At 43.1% G+C, this 19,018-nt stretch overlaps 2 protein-coding genes across 2 annotated transcripts; both read left to right on the top strand.

Annotated features, from left to right (window-relative positions):
• Positions 1–4,257: 4,257 nt before the first annotated feature.
• SIP1 (Raffinose synthase family protein) lies at positions 4,258–8,296 on the top strand. The gene is made up of 4 exons (XM_008786760.6): positions 4,258–5,843; positions 6,713–6,890; positions 7,019–7,386; positions 7,624–8,296. Exons 1-4 carry the CDS (start codon positions 4,602–4,604, stop codon positions 8,185–8,187), a joined length of 2,352 nt encoding a protein of 783 aa, XP_008784982.4. The 5' UTR covers positions 4,258–4,601; the 3' UTR covers positions 8,188–8,296.
• Positions 8,297–11,305: 3,009 nt separating this feature from the next.
• Positions 11,306–18,889, top strand: LOC148703041 (uncharacterized). Its single transcript, XM_088701984.2, has 3 exons — positions 11,306–11,744; positions 12,873–13,151; positions 17,577–18,889. The coding sequence occupies exons 1-3, from the start codon at positions 11,487–11,489 to the stop codon at positions 18,609–18,611; spliced, it is 1,572 nt and encodes a 523-aa protein (XP_088558110.2). The 5' UTR covers positions 11,306–11,486; the 3' UTR covers positions 18,612–18,889.
• The last annotated feature ends 129 nt before the right edge of the window (positions 18,890–19,018 follow it).

The following is a 19,018-nucleotide window of genomic DNA, read 5'->3' as shown; positions in this document are numbered from 1 at the left end:
TCCGATGTTTAAATCAAAATAACAGAACAACATATGGAAGAGAGAAAGTTTGTAGACAGAAGTCTCTACAAAAATAAGTCTCTTGTTTCAACATCCTTGGGCCACTCCTTTATATAGGGTAGTATATTGATTTATTACCTAATTTGGCGTGATGTGCCATAACTATACGGTAATGGTCGGTTGCACGTTAAAAATATGATAACAGTCCGGTGTAAGCAGCACGCGACAATAATTACACCGATCATGCAGTGTTGCCATAACTGCTAGTCTTCATTAGCTCGAGCTAAGTGGCACCTCAGTTTTCACTAAGGTCATTCACCTCGACTAATACTGAGGTCAAGAAAGTCGGTTTAAGCTGAGGTCAAGATGTCCAATATCTTCTCCATTACTTGCCCTCCACTTCTAATGATGAAAATTGTATCATTATTTTGATAAAAAACAAGACATGTAGAAGAGAGTTTTAATGTGTCGATTGATCTTCTTGAAGTGCTATCATATCGGGGTTGTCTCTAGATATTATTTTTCTAGAGCTTTCTCGAGGCGCTATTAATGTGACGATGATATTGTTTCGAAAAGCTAAACGCAAGAGAGTGGCTGCGGCATCTAGGGGTGAATCCCCTAAGAAGAAGAAGAAGAAGACGTGAAGCTACAGCTGAGGCCTCTATTTTCGAAGTCTCTGTTCCCGAGGCACTAAAACCTTGGACAAAAGTGTGGAGCTCGACCCCGAGGTCGAGATTGTGTCGCCAATCAAGTCAGCTCCCCTAGAGGGGTCATCCTCACTCAGCCGTCATCCGCTGCTCTTGTTCGTCCTCGTCCGAGACAACTACTTTAGCTCGGGTCGGCCCAAGCTCATCCTTTGCCCTAAGTTCTTCTGTTCCTCCTACCTCCGAGTCTTATATTCTAAGGTGGCTGGTGAAATCCTCCAACTCAGCCTTGACGCCTCCTCTGGTGGCCAAAGATATCGTTCGTGCTATACAATTGCAGGCTGACAAAAGCATTGTAAGGTATGTTCATGTCAACAAACTAATTGATGAGACCTTCACCTCGGTCATTTGAGTAAGTATTTTTATGCCAAATTTCAGTGTTTTACTTTGGATACTGGTCACTTTATTTATGCAGCATACCCATGAAGCCTACTGTATGTACGAGGTCGTTATGATGCTTAGGCATCATGTCTCAGATTTTGAGGTGAATAGGTAGGCTGCTGAGCAAAAAGTTGCCGAGGTCGAGGCAAAATTGAGGGCCGATTTCGAGAAGGCAGAGGAGCAAGCTCGACTAGCTGAGGAGAGGACGAGGAAGGTTGAGGAAAAGATCGCGTCGGTAGCAGCTCAAGCCTCCAATGCTTGGACTCGCGCGATGATTTTCGATAGTGTATCTTTCTAAGGCTAGGGAGGCCTTTTTAGTATATGAAAAGCGAGTAGCAGATCTATTTGTAAAAATTGCTCAAGCCGAGGACGAGGCTGCCAAAGCCAAGGAGATGGCTAGTAGAGCCGAGGAGAGGGCCGCTAAAGTAGTCGAGGAATTTTGTTCTTCATACAAATTCAAGGCAGTGTCCGTTGAAAATGCCACCAATGCCATTATGAAAGGATTCGAAGACTGCTGAGTTTAAGTCCTTCGACTTTATCTAGAGATGGATTTCAACAGTCTTCACATTGACGACGAGGATGAGGATGGCGATGAGGAGTGAAGCTTTTTGTTGGGAGTATGATGTGTATTGGTTGAGTTGGTGCATATGACGCGTTGGTTGTTGGGAGTGTTGGCTAGGCTAACTAAGTTTTGGTCGGATTGGTTCCGGCCACATTGCTATTTGTTGTAAGCACTGAATTACCATGATCAAGGCATGTATCTGCTATACGAGTTGATTAAATTGCTTAGTGTTCACAAGTGCAGCAGGCTATATCGGGGGGTGTGTTCCAGACTCTGCAATGAAACCTCATGAGGCCAAAGCACGGCGCTGCGAGGCATGGGATGCACCATGACCCCTTCGTAACCTCATATTGATTATTTCTTCCTTCATTCGGTGTCGATATAGCTGACCCTTCCTGAAGTGCTAATCTATTGCTGCTAAATTCTAAATCGAGGCTGGGATGCTACTCAACTCGCTTTGAGGTCGGTAAGAATCGAGCTGAGTGTGGTCGGATGAAACTTAGGCGAGGTAGAACTTGTCGCCTTCAAGGTGAACCTATAAAAAGTCCACTTGCCGAAAAGTTTCTAGCAGGGATTCCTCCAATGCTTAAATCAAAACAATAGAGCAAGAATATGGTAGGGAGAAATTTTGTAAAGATGTATCTCCAAAAAATGAGCCTCTTTTTTCAAGATCATCAGGCCAGCCCTTTATATAGGGTAGTGTTGGTGGAAAAATGGACCACCCCACAAATGCAATTATAGCACCCAAATCCGTCAGCAAGATCGAGCTCATCCAGGCCGAGCTTATGCAAGCTCATCTAAGTGCTCGGGCTCTTCCGCTCCCGAGCTCATCAAAGTGCTCGGGCTCTTCCGCTCTCGAGCTCATCCAAGTGCTCGGGCTTTTCCGCTCTCGAGCTCATCCAAGTGCTCGAGCTCATAGGCCGAGCCGAGCACAGAAGGCCGAGCACAGCAGGCCGAGACCAGAATGCCGAGCACAGCAGGCCGAGCACAGAAGGTCGAGACTAGAAGGCCGAGCACAGAAGGCCGAGCACAGCAGGCCGAGACCAGAATGCCGAGCACAGAAGGCCGAGCACAGAAGGCCGAGACTAGAAGGCCGAGCACAGAAGGCCGAGCACAGCAGGCTAAGACCAGAAGGCTGAGCTGACCTCAGAAGGCCGACCTCATCGTCTATATGCTGCGGCCATGCCCTGCAGCCGCCTTACCGCACCATGTTTTACTTGCCGGCCACGCCACGACATATTAATCAGGAACCATACTCTGCTACGACTGTCAACGCCTCGTCATTCCCAAGAATGTACTGCACTGCGCGCCTCAAGCAAGCTCTGGCTGCACGCCATCTCCTCCCATAATGGGAATGGGCCATCCACGGCAACTCATTACTTCCACGCCCACGTCCAATCGTGACGGTAACCCATTAATTCGCCCAGTCACATCACAGGTAACCCTGTCACTCTCCCTATAAAAGGGGAGCTTCTCCCTCTAAAAGGGAGGAGGCTTCTTCCTCCCAAGGGGATTTTTCGGACTTCACATACAGTCCCTCTCTCTTCTCCAAAATTAAGCCCCCCTCTGACTTAGGCATCGGAGGGCCGACGCCGGAAAAGCCCGGCCACCGGCTTCTTGCAGGTCCCCCGGAGGACGCCGCTCGCCGACGGATCGCCGTCCGCCAATGTTCGCCGGAGCTCCTCCTCCTCGGTTCGCGGCCGCCCCCGGGTCCAATTTCCAGCAACAGGTAGTATATTGATCCATGACCTAATTTGGCACAATGTGCCATAACTATATGATAACAGTCGGTTGTGCGTTAATAACGTAGTAACCGTCTCGCATGAAAAGTATGCGATGACAATTATGCCGATCATGCAGTGTCGCCATAACTGTCGATTTTTATTAGTTTGAGCTTAATGACAGCTCGGATTTCATCAAGATCGTTCATTTTGATTAATATCGAGATCAAGAAGGTCGATCTAAGCTAAGGTCAACATGTCTAATATTTTTTCTATCAAGTGTCATGGGTACCTTCACTATGTAATGTTGTTAAGATACATTCCGGTGCTTCCTTGTCGAATGGTAGAGCTGGTCTAGGATACATAATTACAGATTGCTATGGAGTGATTTTGTATGCTGCCTCAGTAAAATCAATTCCCTCATCTCTTCCTAAGGCGGAATTACAAGCCGCATGGACTGTTTTGAACGTAGCTATTCACCATATCATTTTACTCTCGTATTTGGCCCGAACGAGATTCGCTGACCGTCGTTAAGTGTTTCGAAGAAAGTTCCAACTAGCGCGCGGATTTAAAAAAAAAAACAGAGAGAGAGAGAGAGAGGAGATCGCCGACAGGAAAACGCGGAGAAGATCGCCGACAGGAAAACGCGGAGAAGATCGCCGACAGGACAAACCCCATTAAAAAAAACAGAAAGAGAGAGAGGAGATCGCCGACATGACAGTTTATTTTTAACCGCAAGATACGTGTCCTAAGGGTAGTACCCTGGACGGTGTCTAGTAACCATATCCGAATTACTGTCCCATGTCTAAAGCACGAAATCCGGCTCCGGTCACGTGCTCGGATGCTTCGCTTTATTCTATAAATAATTTGGAAATAGAACAAAAAACCCAAGGGTGGTACGATGGACGGTGTCAAATAACCATATCCGGCTCCGGTCCCACGCTCGGTTGCTTCGCTTTATTCTTTAAATAATTTTAGAAAGGGGACAAAAAAAAGAACGATGCGAGAAGGGGGAAAGTAGGAAGCGCAGCAAAGTAACCACACCTCGGCGGGACCCGGAGTTTCCTTATAAATAGACCTACAGAGCTCCGGCGTTCCTGCACAAGCGCAACCGTTAGCTTTGATCCCTAGCCGATTTTCCTACCTACTAGCAAAAGAGACTCCCATCTTTTTTTTGTTTTTGGTACTGACAGACTCTCATCTTCAAAGCTCTTTCTAGGTCTCACCCCACACATGGCTCCTAACCTGAGCAAGAACTCCACCAACATCCTTACAGGGATCGACGACGGCCCTCGGTCGTCGGCTTTTTCCCTGAAGGGCCGGAATCTCACTGTTAACGACCGCCACCCTTTCCTCCTTGACATCCCCTCTAACATCGTCATCACCCCGTCCTCCCTCGTCTGCAAGAGCAAGGCTGCCGTCGACACGAGCGGATGCTTCGTGGGCTTCATCAAGTCCAGAATCTCCAGAAGCCGGCACGTGGTGCCCCTCGGGAGGCTCCACGGCATTCGCTTCATGAGCATCTTCCGGTTCAAGGTGTGGTGGACCACCCACTGGGTGGGGAGCAAGGGCAGCGACGTGGAGCACGAGACCCAGATGATGATCCTCGACCGCTCCGAGGCCGGGCGGCCCTACGTCCTCCTCCTCCCCCTCATCGAGGGGCCCTTCCGGGCCTCCCTCCAGCCCGGGGAGGAGGACTACGTGGACATTTGCGTGGAGAGCGGCTCCACACGAGTCAGGAGCTCCTTCTTCAGGACCTCCTTGTACATGCATGCCGGTGACGACCCTTACATCCTCGTCAAGGATGCGATGCGGGTCGTCCAGTCCCATCTAGGGACCTTCAACCTCCTCGAGGACAAGACTCCTCCAGGCATCATCGACAAGTTCGGATGGTGCACTTGGGATGCCTTCTACCTCAAGGTGCACCCGGAGGGCGTCTGGGAGGGCGTGAAGGCCCTCGCCGACGGGGGATGCCCTCCCGGGTTCGTGCTTATCGACGACGGATGGCAGTCCATCTGCCACGACGACGATGATCCGGTCGCGGATCAGCAAGGCGCAGGCATGAACCGAACCTCGGCAGGGGAGCAGATGCCCTGCAGGCTGATCGACTTCAGGGAGAACTACAAGTTCCGCGACTACAGGAGCAAGGAAGACCCTGCTCGTACGGGCATGGGGGCCTTCGTAAGGGACCTGAAGGCGGCCTTCGAGAGCATAGATCATGTGTACGTGTGGCATGCCTTGTGCGGCTACTGGGGAGGGCTGAGGCCCCGGATGCCTGCCCTGCCGGATGCCAAGGTTGTGACGCCCAAGCTCTCGCCGGGCCTCCGGATGACAATGGAGGACCTGGCGGTCGACAAGATCGTCAACAACCGAGTCGGTCTGGTCCCACCGGAGCGGGCCCACGAGCTGTACGAAGCTATGCACTCCCACCTCCAGTCAATCGGCATAGACGGGGTCAAGGTGGACGTCATACATGTAAGTTGTCTTCCACGCAACCCTCTCTAAATTTCAATTCCCCAAGCCACCCAACTACCCCCCCAATCCCCCGCCCCGAAATGGAAAAAAAATGTTATCTGCTGCTATTCCTATTATCCTATGCCGTGGAAAAGCCTCGGTGGTTGCGCTGCAACTTGGGCGGTACAATTTAATTTTTATTTATTTATTTTGGATACAATTTAATATTTGCTGGATGCCTTTTGGTACATAGTGATACGCACCTCGATCATGACTCTCTTTTGGATTAGGGCGGTCAGTTATGACTTAAACCACAAGTTACCACATACCATATTATCTCCAATACCAAGACCTGTGGCAACCTTGATTTTTTTTTTTTTTAATAAAATGATCGACCCTTCCTACATTAGGCAAAGAATGAGACTAGCTTGGAGCAACAAGAAGGGGTCTATTTTCTTTTCTAGCTTTTCTGCCTTAATTATCAAACCATGTTTTCAATCTTCAAATCGTATATTTAGCAGTAAGAGCGTTGACGGTCAAGAGGTGGAAGGCGTTATCCAGGGGTTGGGGATATTTATCTCCTTTTTTTTTTCAAATGGGATTTGGGGAGACGGGGCAATAATAGAACAAGAAGGAAAAGTTCTTCTGTTGCAATCACGTGGCACCATCTAGATGGATGTTAGTGCGACACTTGGCCCTACAAACCCGGCCATACCTTGGATATCTATTTGCTGATTAGTCGGCAGTAGAATTACTAGGTCATATGACAAATGTCGGACAACTAGCGGACCCATGATGATCTCCCTAAAAAAAAAAAAAAACCCATGTTGCGTATCCAATTTGGATATCAATTCTCATCGGGCTTTTTTTTTTTTTTTTTCTTGATGCAGTTACTAGAGATGCTATGCGAGGACTATGGCGGCAGAGTCGAGCTGGCCAAGGCTTACTACAAAGGACTCACAGCCTCCATTAAGAGGCACTTCAAAGGCAACGGGGCCATTGCCAGTATGGAGCACTGCAACGACTTCATGTTCCTCGGAACCGAGTCCATCTCCCTCGGTCGAGTTGGTGCGTGCGCCCAATTTCGTTTCTAAGTTTTTCCCTATTTGTTTTTTTTTTTTAAAGTCCCGCTGGACATGGGCCTTCTAGTTTTGAACGTGAAACTGAATCCATGCCATTGATCTTAATGGATGCAGGAGATGACTTCTGGTGCACCGATCCATCAGGGGACCCCAACGGCACCTTCTGGCTGCAAGGTTGCCACATGGTCCACTGTGCTTACAACAGCCTGTGGATGGGGAGCTTCATTCACCCGGATTGGGACATGTTCCAGTCCAACCACCCGTGCGCAGCCTTCCATGCGGCATCCCGGGCAATCTCCGGTGGCCCTATTTACGCGAGCGACTCCGTCGGTCGACACAACTTTGCGCTCTTGAAGACCCTCGCATTGCCCGACGGTACAATCCTTCGCTGCGAGCACTACGCTCTCCCTACCAGAGATTGCCTCTTCGAGGATCCTCTACATGATGGGAAGACCGTGCTCAAGATCTGGAACCTCAACAAGGTGAGTCATCTATCTGCTATGTCCCCCACTCCTAGCTGTTATTTTTGGGAAGTATCAGTGGGTGGGTATGGCCTGAATCAATTTCACTTGGTTCCATTTCAATTATTTGGACGTGGGAATGCCGGATGAATTATATCTCCACATTCCTATCATGGTCTCCGAATCCAAATTAATCGGGTCTCTCATTAAATCGAACTAGTGTATGCTGAACCTATATTTCCTTCCTTCTTTTTGAAGTTCGCTGGAGTTCTCGGAGCCTTCAATTGCCAAGGAGGAGGTTGGAGCCCTCAAGCCCGGAGGAACAAGTCCGCTGCTGAATTCTCACACACCATTACAGCATCAGCAAGCCCAGCCGATGTCGAGTGGAAGAATGGGAAGAATCCAATCTCGCTTGAAGGAGTGGAGCTATTTGCAGCGTACATGTTCCAAGCAAAGAAGCTCAAGCTGCTTAAACCAGAAGACAAGGTAGATGTCTCTCTGGATCCATTTGACTACGAGCTCCTTACGGTGTCGCCAGTGAGGGTCCTGTCTTCTAAGAAAACGATACAATTCGCGCCGATTGGGCTTGTGAACATGCTGAATTCTGGTGGCGCAATTCAATCGTTCGACGCTGAAGAGTTGAAGGCTATGATTGAAGTCAAGGGGGCAGGTGAGATGAAGGCCTTCTCATCGGTGAGACCGGCCGCTTGCCGGATCAATGGAGAAGAAGCAGAGTTCGTGTACGAGGATCAGGTGGTCACACTTCAAGTTCCATGGTCCGGATCTTCTTCCAAATTGTGTCTCGTTGATTACATGTACTGAGATTAGATTTGGCCGGCCGGAGTCCTGGCTGGTCATGCATGTATTTGCAAGGAAATATTATCCTCATTAACACTATTATTGTTTATAGAATATAAGTTTTGCGTCTCCACCTCGGTTTTGCACAGGCTCGACATTAAGGAACGACCGGACGGTCAAAGGTTTGGAATTTGAGCAAATGTACTAAAGAAAAAAGAACAAAAATTTAAGTAGAACAAGAATATTTTTGTGGATAGCGCAAAGTTCTACTTCTTTCCTCTCTTCCTTTAGATTTTGGATTGGTGTTTAATCTATCCTAAAAGATTCACTGATCTAAGCTTTGCCAGATGCTCCTTCTACTGAAGATGAGATTAAAGGGGCTGTTCTAAGTTTTAAAGGGGATAAGAGGCCTCGGCTAGACAGCTTCACGATAACGTTCCAATGCTTCTTATGAGATTTGGTGGTACAAGATCTTGTGGCGCTCTTCCACCGGTTGCATGGACAGAATCTGGACATATCAAGGCTGAATTACGTGGATCTCTCTCTTTTGTCGAAGAAAGAGGCGGCAGCTTTATATGAATTCAGGCGAAAAAGCTTAAGCCGCCGGTGTACAAAAATTATCTCGAACGTTCTTGCCTCAAGCCTTGTGTCCTTCCTGGATTCATTGGTGGATCACCCTCAAGCTGCTTTCCTGAAGGGCCTTTATTCTTGCTTACCAAAAACAGGGGGCCTTTATTATTGATAACATATTGTGTGCCAATGAAATTCTCTATCATACTTGGCTTACGAGGGAACCTAGGAATCTGGCAAGCTCGATCTGGAGCTTCTAATCCATATCCTTCAGCATCATGGTTTCCTGGAAAAATGGATTAGTTGGATGCAGAATATTCTCTTCTCTAGCAAATTGGCGGTATGCGTCAACGAAGACATTGATGATGGGTTACTCTGGAGATGGGGGTTAAGGGCAGAGGGACCCCCCATCTCCCCTTTATTCTAGTTGTTGACCTTTAAGCAGAGTCCTTCGGAAGGCTGTCTTTGTCAAACTAACAGAAGGACTAGGGAACCCGCTGATATATGGAGGATGTCAACTTACAGTATGCTGATGATATGCTAAACTTTTCTAAGGTTCAGAAGACTCAAGTATGCATTCTCGAGTTGATTCTCTAGGGTTTCATGCTCATATCCGGACTAGATGTTCATGAAAAGCTCTCTTACTTGTCTTGTGTTGGTTGCAACTCTTTTTTTTTGGTACGAAGGTTGCAACTCTTTGATCGCTAACCTTTGCTACTCAGGCCTTCCACTCAAGCTTGAGAATCACCCTAACTCATGCTGGATGTTTTTTACTTCAAAGAATTGAATTGAAAGATGTTTAGCTGCATTGGAAAAGAAAGTATCTTTCATTTAGTGGCAGACTCATATCTGTAAACTTGGTGTTAACAGGCCTCATCCAAAACTATGGTACTCCAATCCTGGTCAAATCTAAGTCGGAGTTAGTCCTCCAATCCTAATCAAGCTCGTGCAAGGATTAGTCCTTTAACTCTAATCAAATTTTAGCTAGAGTTAATCCTCTGACCTTAGTTAAAGCCACGCCTAAGTTAGTCTTCTAACCCTAATCAAGTTCAGACTAGAGTTAGTCCTCAAACCATCAAAACTAAGTTGGCAACCATATTGTCGAACCGGGAAAGCTCAATTTTGAATTAGCCTCTAATTCATTAAATTTGATGAATCAGAATTCATTTTATTTGGGCGAGTTCAAACCAAGATGTTCATAGACCTCTTTATCCCTAGACTGGATCCAAGTTATTCTTGCCATCACCAAATACAAAATGGTGTACAAAATTCTACTTGTTTTATTCATTGATGTAACCTAGGTATGCTCCAGGTGAAGCCATGTAATATTGAGTTAGTAAACTGATAAATTTCAAAATTATATTTATAATGTTTCTCTCCTTTCAACACTTGTGAATAAGGTCTCTCTTAATTGGAGGTCCATGAATCTACATAAACAAAAACGCTATCTCGTAGGGTGAACTCGATGGGTCATAATTAAACATTTCATTGTGTATCCTATATCTCTCCAAAGGATCACTCCTCTAGAGGAGCATATTTGCGATCACACAGCATGGCTTCATGAGCGCATGTTCATCCGCAACAAACATTTGAATTAGAGACGGTGGAGAGCAAGCAAAGGACCTGGGCAAATGTGATGAAGATGGATGTTGCAATCACATTCTAGTTGGTTTGATTCGCTTGCAAGCTCAATAGTCCTAATACTTTTTAGATTTCTAACTTAGGGGACCCCGATTTTAGCCATAGCCAGAGCCAGTTTTAGCAAACTGAGCTGGGCTAAGATTGGGCCTAGTGTCCGGTAACATGGCCTTACTTTCTTATGGGAATTTGGAGGGTATCGGGAGATAGGGTATAAAAATGGAGAGAGATAACCAGCTAATCGAATCCGAAAATATAACACTTGTGTGTGACTTTAAAAAATAAAAGAAGCTATTGGGTTGAATTTGGGTCCCCAAATGAGATCAAGGTTTTTATTAGATTGGATGTGGATTTAGACATATCCACGCTCAAATACCGAATATGTATGTACATCATACATTTGCACATAATTAGATAGCATTGTATATAAAATTGTTTCTTTCCAATTACAATAAAAAGATCGAGTAGGGTCTCTTCTTTTACCAAATTACCATTTGTGTCATATATAGTTATGGTTTCTAGCTGATAAAGAATTAGTTTGCTCTCAATAGATAAGTTGTGATTTAATAGTTTACATTGGGCTTGATTATGGAAGAATTTTTTCTTTTTAATATCTCTTGGTTATGTTGATCCTTAGATGACAAAAATAGTAGCAAAACGGATACCCCTTTAACAGATTCAATTTATTATATTTCTAATTATTATTTTTCATGTTTCACAATTCATAGAGTAGCATATTGAATGTTTTAAATAATTTAAAGATTAGTTTAATAGTGTAGAAAATAATTTATTAAATATCTAAATTATATAAAATCGGATCAGATATCCAGTGTTTTTCCGAGCCCAATGTTAGATGACTCGATCGAGTTTGGGTTCCAGTCTAGCTTTTTTCAGTTTGAATATGAATATGGTCAAACCCGATACGATATATAAAAACTCCTTGTCATCTTGGGTTATTATTGTTCATCGAACTCTCTCTCGCTCTCTCCCTCTCTCCCTCTCTCCCGTTTCTTCTTCTAGGGAAGATCCCAAAACCCTAGACGGTATAATTCTCCGCGGGTGATCGTTTTCCTTTGGTTTTTGGTTGGAATTTTTCTCCTTCGTTGTCGGATCCGATGAACACATCGCGGTTCATGGACAAGCAGATCCTGGGGTTGTCGGGATCGCAGCAGGGCGGCAGCGGCGAGCTCCTCGATCTGATGAATCCCGAGGAGGAGCACCAGATCAACGGAAAGAAGGAAGAAACCCTTCCCAGCTACGACTTCCACCCCATGCGGACTCTCGGATCCTCGCCGCCCACCGCCTCCACCGCCCCCCTCCCCAGGCCCTCGTGGGGCGCCGTGGACTCCAAGATGGCCTCCTCCAATCTCAAAGTATGAATCTTTTTGTTTATTTTTACTTGAATTCGCACCTATATATTCTTTTTGTTCTTTCGTTGCTTGATCTGATTGTTTACAGTGAACTTATTGCTCGGGAGCGTGTTACACTTGTTGTGAATTTGATTAGGTATATATCGTTAATATTTGCTTGTTTTGGATGGGATCGATTTTTGAGGGATTGCATGATTCATGATATCTTCTTCTTTGATGAGATGGGAGGGGCTACTCCCCAGCCTCTACCCTATACCCACCCCATACCACACCACCCGGGCCCCCTGGCAGGTCGAGCCGCTTATCTCAGGACACCCCATGTTTCAATTATGCCCACGTTATGTTGTTGCAAATGTTAACAATAAAGCATAGAATAGAAAAATTGAGAAAAAAAATCACATCCTAAGACCATGAACACAATTTAAAGCACAAAGTTCTTGCTTAAACCATCGCACGGGTATTGACATTGGATACTGGTATGAGGTATTAGACAGTTCGGTGCCCCAGAAAGCTAATTGTGTTGGTGGGGCATTTTTCTGTTGGGGCCGTGTTTGGTGAACTAGAAAAGAGAAACTTGGCCACCTATAAAATAGCATGTGAAAATTAAAATAGACAACTATTAGCTGTTAATCCACAAAATTGATCCTTAACCTTTTCCATTATACTTCAAAGAGCCTAAAACATGCATGAAAGTAAATTATAATAGTTGCATCCATTTAGAGGTCCTATTCGTGCTTGCAGACATCCATGAATACGTAGTGTGGACAACTGGTCTATGTCTGGTATCTACATTGCTTCCTCTTAAGACTTTGAAACTGATATGTCAATCCTGTCTTCTTCAAAGATCAAGTCAGAACAATTAGATCAAAAGGTTTTATGGTTGAAAGTAACACAGTTCTGCTGGTGATATATAGTCACAATATTTATGTGGAAAGACATTTTATTATTAACAACTATCATGAATTATTCATTTAATCTCAGGTGATATTTTACATGAACAAGTTTATTTTGTGGGTGATTGATATAGGATTGCAATTATTTTGAGCTTTCTGTGAAGCAATTGATAGCTTACAAATTGTTCTCTTGCTGTTATTTTGCAACTTATACTTTTATCTTTCGTAATTAATGCAGAATGCAGGTATTTTGGAGCCACATGAATTGACAAAAGTTAGCCATGAGAAGGAGAAGAGTGCATACGATGCAGCTACAGTGGCTGAGATTGATCGTACAGTGAAGAAATATGCTGATAATCTTCTGCGTACTTTGGAAGGTGTAAGTTCAAGGCTGATGCAGCTGGAGAGTAGGACTCACCACCTTGAAAGTTCCGTTGATGAGTTGAAGGTGACGATTGGGAACAGCAGTGGCACCACAGATGGAAAACTGAGGCAATTGGAGAATATTCTTACAGAGGTGTGCCTTCTTGAACATCATACTTGATCCATATCGTATTAATTTGTTAAATTATCAGTTCTAATTGATTCATTTTATTTTATGAAAATGTTGTGAAGGCCAGGTTGAATTTATGTTTAGTCCACTACTTCTGTGGATTGGCTTTTAATTTCGCATTGCTTGACCAGATAAAAACATTTCAACAGCTCATTGACATTTATGTCCTGTGTTTTCCTGGGATATCCTTGTAACTAGAAACTAATCAACCATGAAAAAATGAGCTCTCTCTACTCCTACCTCCCAGCTCATAGACAAATCCCTGGACTCTCATGATCAACTTCTGGTATCTGACTATTGTTCTCTGTGGTAGTTTTCTACATACTTTTGACTGTCTTATGAAAGTAAATTAGTGCCTTGCTTGTACCTGATGCGTATTCTTGTAGCAGACACCATTGATAATTTTGACGGTGCTTTGTGGATGTTGCTCCAATGTTTCAACTATGAAATTCTCTGGTATACCTGGGTGAGGAATGTAATTTGCTGGCAAGAGTAAATTGTAATGCTATAATAACTAGACAGAGTACATATGTATGTCTTTGTGCATGTTTTAGGGACACCACTATAAAAACGAACACTGGCGATGGATTTACTGGACCAGCTACTCACTCCAACAAAAATGGATGCAAATTCAGTTTAGTTGCTGATTTTGTTATGTATCACCGAATGCTTCTTAGAAAGCATGAGTTGTTGGTTGGGAAACCAAGTTGCTTGTGCTTTCTATATTTTATTGAAGATACATTTTCTGTCCAGGCAATCCCTTGGGTAGCTTTCAGATACTAGGCTTTCAAAGTTTTTCATTGCATTGTTGATATTGGAGTCATTTATCTATATCCCTGCTAAAGATTCACTTGCTCATTCATTTAATCACTTCCAACTTCCATTTTTATTTCTTTTTGAATCTAGGCAGAACTTGGGTTTTTGCTACTTGGTAGGGAAATATACCAGGACATAGAAGAAACATCAAAGAGTGTTTTGGGATACATATCCTAAGAAGAGAAATATGCTGGCAACTGATGTCTCACTTATATTTTCTTTAGCTTACTTAAGGTGAGAGTGTGAAGTATGACTGGTCGAAATATATGGCCCAATATTAAAATTAATAATGAACTTTTCATGAAATTCATGGAATGCATCTGTAGTATTTTTTTAGATGTTTCCTTGAATGGTAGAGGCAATGTAAAGATGGATGCTTCCATGCAATTAGTCATCCAAGACATTTGATGCTGGTAGTGTCATGATGGTGATTCTCAATATGGATGGAATTGGTGGCCTGGACCATGCTATTTCTGATTTTCTTTTTTTTGGTTGGTTTGTTAATCATTACTCTTACGTGATTTTTTTTAAGTTAGAGTTTTGTTGAAGCTGGTCATAAGTTTGTTCGACACTTTATGTTTCTTAAATGTTGGGAGCTGCTGAAGTTTATAAGGATATTAAATTGTCTAGTTTGGTTCCTCATTATAAAGTTTTGAGGGAGGTTTGATATATTGGTAGAATTTGGATAGACAAAACATTAATTTAGATCATTTTTTCACTAATTTATAGTGAGACAGGTGCTAGGCAATGACCTAAAATGGTGCAATGTATCTAATTAAAAAAAATATGCAAGGATTATCTGTTGCATTTAAGGCTTCTAGTTATGAAATATGGATGGTATTTCTGATATTCGTTTACTGCTAGCTCTCTCTTAACCTTAGATTAGGCAGACATAAAGGGTATATTGGGCTAGTATTAGGTTATTAACATGCATATACGCGAAATAAACCAAGAAAGAGGATTTTATGGTAGCAGAACTCATTCCTCAGCAAAAGAATATACAACCTGTTGATTGTTAAACTTATTGCTGTCCCAAAAGGTTTTTTTTCTCCCCCTACCCCATAGGTAACTCACTTCATTTGCTAAGATCTCAGTAGGTCTGTATTCTCTTAATTTATTAAACACTGAATTAAATGTCACGGCTGATAGTTTAATAGCAATGTCAGGGATACATTGCTGTTTTATCTTTTCAGTAACACACAATCTGGTACTTTAGGGATATGTGGCCTGATGCAAGTCAAATTCTTATGTGTCGGGTGCTGAAGTGGAGTGGTCAGTCTGTTGGAGAATTTGATAGCAAGATACATGTAGGCAGCATTTGGTTCTAGCATAAGGCATAAGACTTGGGATAAGCCTTATGCCTGCCAAACAACATTTGCAAAGGAGGCATAACCATGGAATGATTATGCCAGTCAAACATGCTTATGACAAGCATAACTATGCCAAGAGGATCTGTCATAAGTTATTCCTTAGAATAACCTTTTATTCCTACTTTCTACCTTTTATGGATAAAGAAGTCATGCTTCAAACCTTATCCCTAAAAGATGCCTTCTGTTATTCAAAGTGGACCCAAAAAAATTAGCATGACTTGTGGCATAACTATTCCCTTAATCATAACTTTTACTGTTCCCATTTTTCTTATTCCTGAACCAAACACAGCAGTATTGTGATAGTGCAGATGGGTAAGTTTAATTTTTAGGATTGGAGATTTTAATATTAATTTTCTTGTTACTTGAATGCACATTCTTCAAATAGAGTTGTTCTAACCAGGGGATCTATTACATGCACTCATGGAAGGTCTAATATTCCCTTATCCCTTTTTAGGACTCAAGTTCAAGGTTGATGCAACATATGATTGTGGGTGCGTTTGAATGTACAGAAAAATCATGCTGTTTCATGTTTTTCTGGAATTACTAGTTATGACTTTGTAATGTGGTTGTTTGATTGTACAATGAAATCTTCACAAATCCTAAAATCACATCGCTTTGAGTAGAATTTTTCAAATTCACATTTTCTTCTCCTTATATTCACTCTTTTCCATTTTTGAGCTTTAACACCTATAAAAAAATTTTAACTTCTAAAATCCAAACTTTTGAATTCATAACATATAAAAAAAATCATGATTTTTTAAATCTAAAACCTCCATATGCATCTTTTTTGATTCCACCAACTAATCATCTGAAGCATTGTCCCAAGAATCTATATAAAATTTGATGATAACATTGCGAAATGATCCATTGATAAAGATGAAAACTAGAATTGATGGAGACTCCATGATAAGGTACATTTCCTGAAAAATATGGTTGTTTATATTTGATTAGTAGAGGAAAAGTTCATGAATTCATTTTCGATGATTTAGAAATGCTGGGTAGATAGCACCTGAGTTCTAGTGATTCTCGATTGAAGCTTGTATATGTATTTTAGGAAGGGTTGGATTTTGATAATTCGAGATTTAAGGGTTGCAAGCTTTTAATTTGTCCTCGTATCTGAGAAGTTGCGGCTGCGAACACTCCTAGTAGATTACAAAGCAATATCCCATCTTAAATATCATTGACTGATTGACCATGGTTTTATGATTATGCAAAGATTTTAACAAACCTTCCAAGCTAATCCTCCTGCTTGTTTTTTTTTTTTTTTTAACTCCTGTTTTTAAGCTATTCAACTATCATAGGGAATTCTGCACATTCATTGTTGAGATCCCTTAACTTTTAAATGCCAACTGTGTAATCTGTGAATAGAATAGAAGTCAAGGTTAGCTAAATCTATTTGACAGTCATACATGAAGATTTTACGTGTTAAAAAAAAAACTCAGATTTTGTGTCAACACTCTTCCTCTTCCAAGGTAGCTGGGACCCATTTATCTGTCACTGAAGACATCTGACATATTAGATGTACTTTGAAATTGCCTTTTTAAACTTCCTTAATTTGGGTTTCATTAATGCACAACTTATTCTGAAGGTTACAGTTGAGCATGTTAGGTTGTGTGGTGTATATATACATCCTGGTTAATTATGACCCAGTTCACCAGTTCAGTTCATACTACATATAGCTTTTGTGGCAATTTTTGAGGTGAGGCAGATTTATTCTGTCAAATAGTTTCTATGATTTTCTTTCTGTTCCAACCTACACCACCCCAGGGGAAGACCACACACACATACACAAAAAAAAAAATCCCATCCACATGGGAACAAAAATCACCTAACTACAAAGTACAAGAACTTTATACAGGTGCAGAGAAACACATCATATAGCAATGCATGAGAACACATGGCCAGAAAATTGTTAAATTATATTTATTTTTTTTTGAGATACATGTACACTGACTATGGTAAGACATGTTGCTTAAAAGACTGCGCCTGAAACATTTTCTGGTTAATTTAGTATTTTAATGTCAATCTCTTTGCCTCTATTTTTAGTTGAAATTTTACAGTAGTTAAAATTGTTTGTTACGAAAGGCTAGCTATCTGAGAATCTTCATCTCACAAAGAGATCCTGTCCCAACTGAATAAGATGGGGGTCTGAAAGCTTTCATTCTCATATTATCTGAGGCAAGTGCTATTCCATTTCATGCAGGTACAAACAGGTGTCCAAGTTCTACGCGACAAACAAGAAATTGTGGAGGCTCAGCTGCAACTTGCAAATCTGCAAGCCTCTAAAGGAGACAGCCAACCACAGCAATCTGTCGAACAATCACATCAACATGCAGTTCCTCCTTCACAACCGACCATGCTTCCTGCTTTGCCTGCTCCAAATGCTCCTCCACCACCACCGCCACAACAAAATCCACCTGCTCAATTACCTCAGCCCCAAATGCCTTCTATCCCATCTTTGCTGCGTGAGCCCTACTTTCCCTCGCAAGCAAAGCAGTCTGAGGCCACACATCAACAATACCAAGTCCCAGTTCAGCAGCCACATCCACCACCACTATCCCCACACTACCAACCTTCAACTCAGCTTCCACAATATTCTCAGCCACCGCAGCCCCCACAACCTGTGAACCCCTCCCCTCAACTTCAATCACCATTGCCTCAACACCCAGAAGAATCCGTGCCATACATGCCAACACCTCAGACCTATCCCTCCAGCATTGGCCAAGCCGTCTCTTTTACTCAGCCTCCAAGTGGACCTCCTCGTAACCAGTACTATGGGCCCAACCCAAATTTGTATGAACCACCTACAAGCAGACAGGGCTCAGGGCAGCCACCCTTTTCTACTGGATATGGCCCACCAGTGGGGCCTACTTTCTCTGATTCATATCCTTACAGTGGATCCCCTTCCCATCATAGCAGTTCTGGAATGAAATCCTCGCCCTTTGCTTCATCTGCAGCCTCTTCTGGTGGAAGCAGCAACTACACACGACTCCCAACAGCCCAGATATTACCACAGGCACTGCCAACTGGGTCTAGTTCTGGTGGTTCTTCAGGGAATAGAGTGCCAATTGATGATGTGGTGGAGAAAGTTGCGACTATGGGGTTCTCAAGAGATCAAGTTAGGGCGACTGTGAGGAAGTTGACAGAGAACGGAAAGTCGGTTGATCTAAATGTGGTGCTGGATACGCTGATGAACGATGGGGAGATCCAGCCACAGAAGGGTTGGTTTGGACGCTGATCATGATGTAGGCATCATAATAACTGTGTATATTGCACTTCCATGAACCCATTTTTTTTTTATCGTATTATTCAGATTGAGTGGTGCGGAAAGCTTGGACTCAGCAGATTCTCTGTTTGCGGTTGAAGTACGCACTAGTCTGGTGTTTTTATCGGTTCTTGGTAATTTGGCTGAATAATTGCTTGGCTTCTTAATTGTTATTGAGGATCTCTTGTTATTGCGCAATTATTGTGTAGTGGGAATATGTATTTCATAATTTCAAGCTTGTGCTTCTGGAATCGCATGGCACGGTGATTCAGATTGTTGCTGCTGCGGCTGATAAGGGCCATATTATGTGTCATTGCAAGTTTTACCGTGTGAACAGCTCTACATAAATTGTTATTAGCAAGGAACTCTCGTATAATTGT

The sequence above is a fragment of the Phoenix dactylifera genome, chromosome 7 (genome assembly GCF_051530095.1).
Source record: "Phoenix dactylifera cultivar Ajwa chromosome 7, Ajwa_hap1_PhDact_Kaust_v1.1, whole genome shotgun sequence".
Lineage (NCBI taxonomy): Eukaryota > Viridiplantae > Streptophyta > Magnoliopsida > Arecales > Arecaceae > Phoenix > Phoenix dactylifera.
This window is presented reverse-complemented; position numbering and strand designations above follow the sequence as displayed.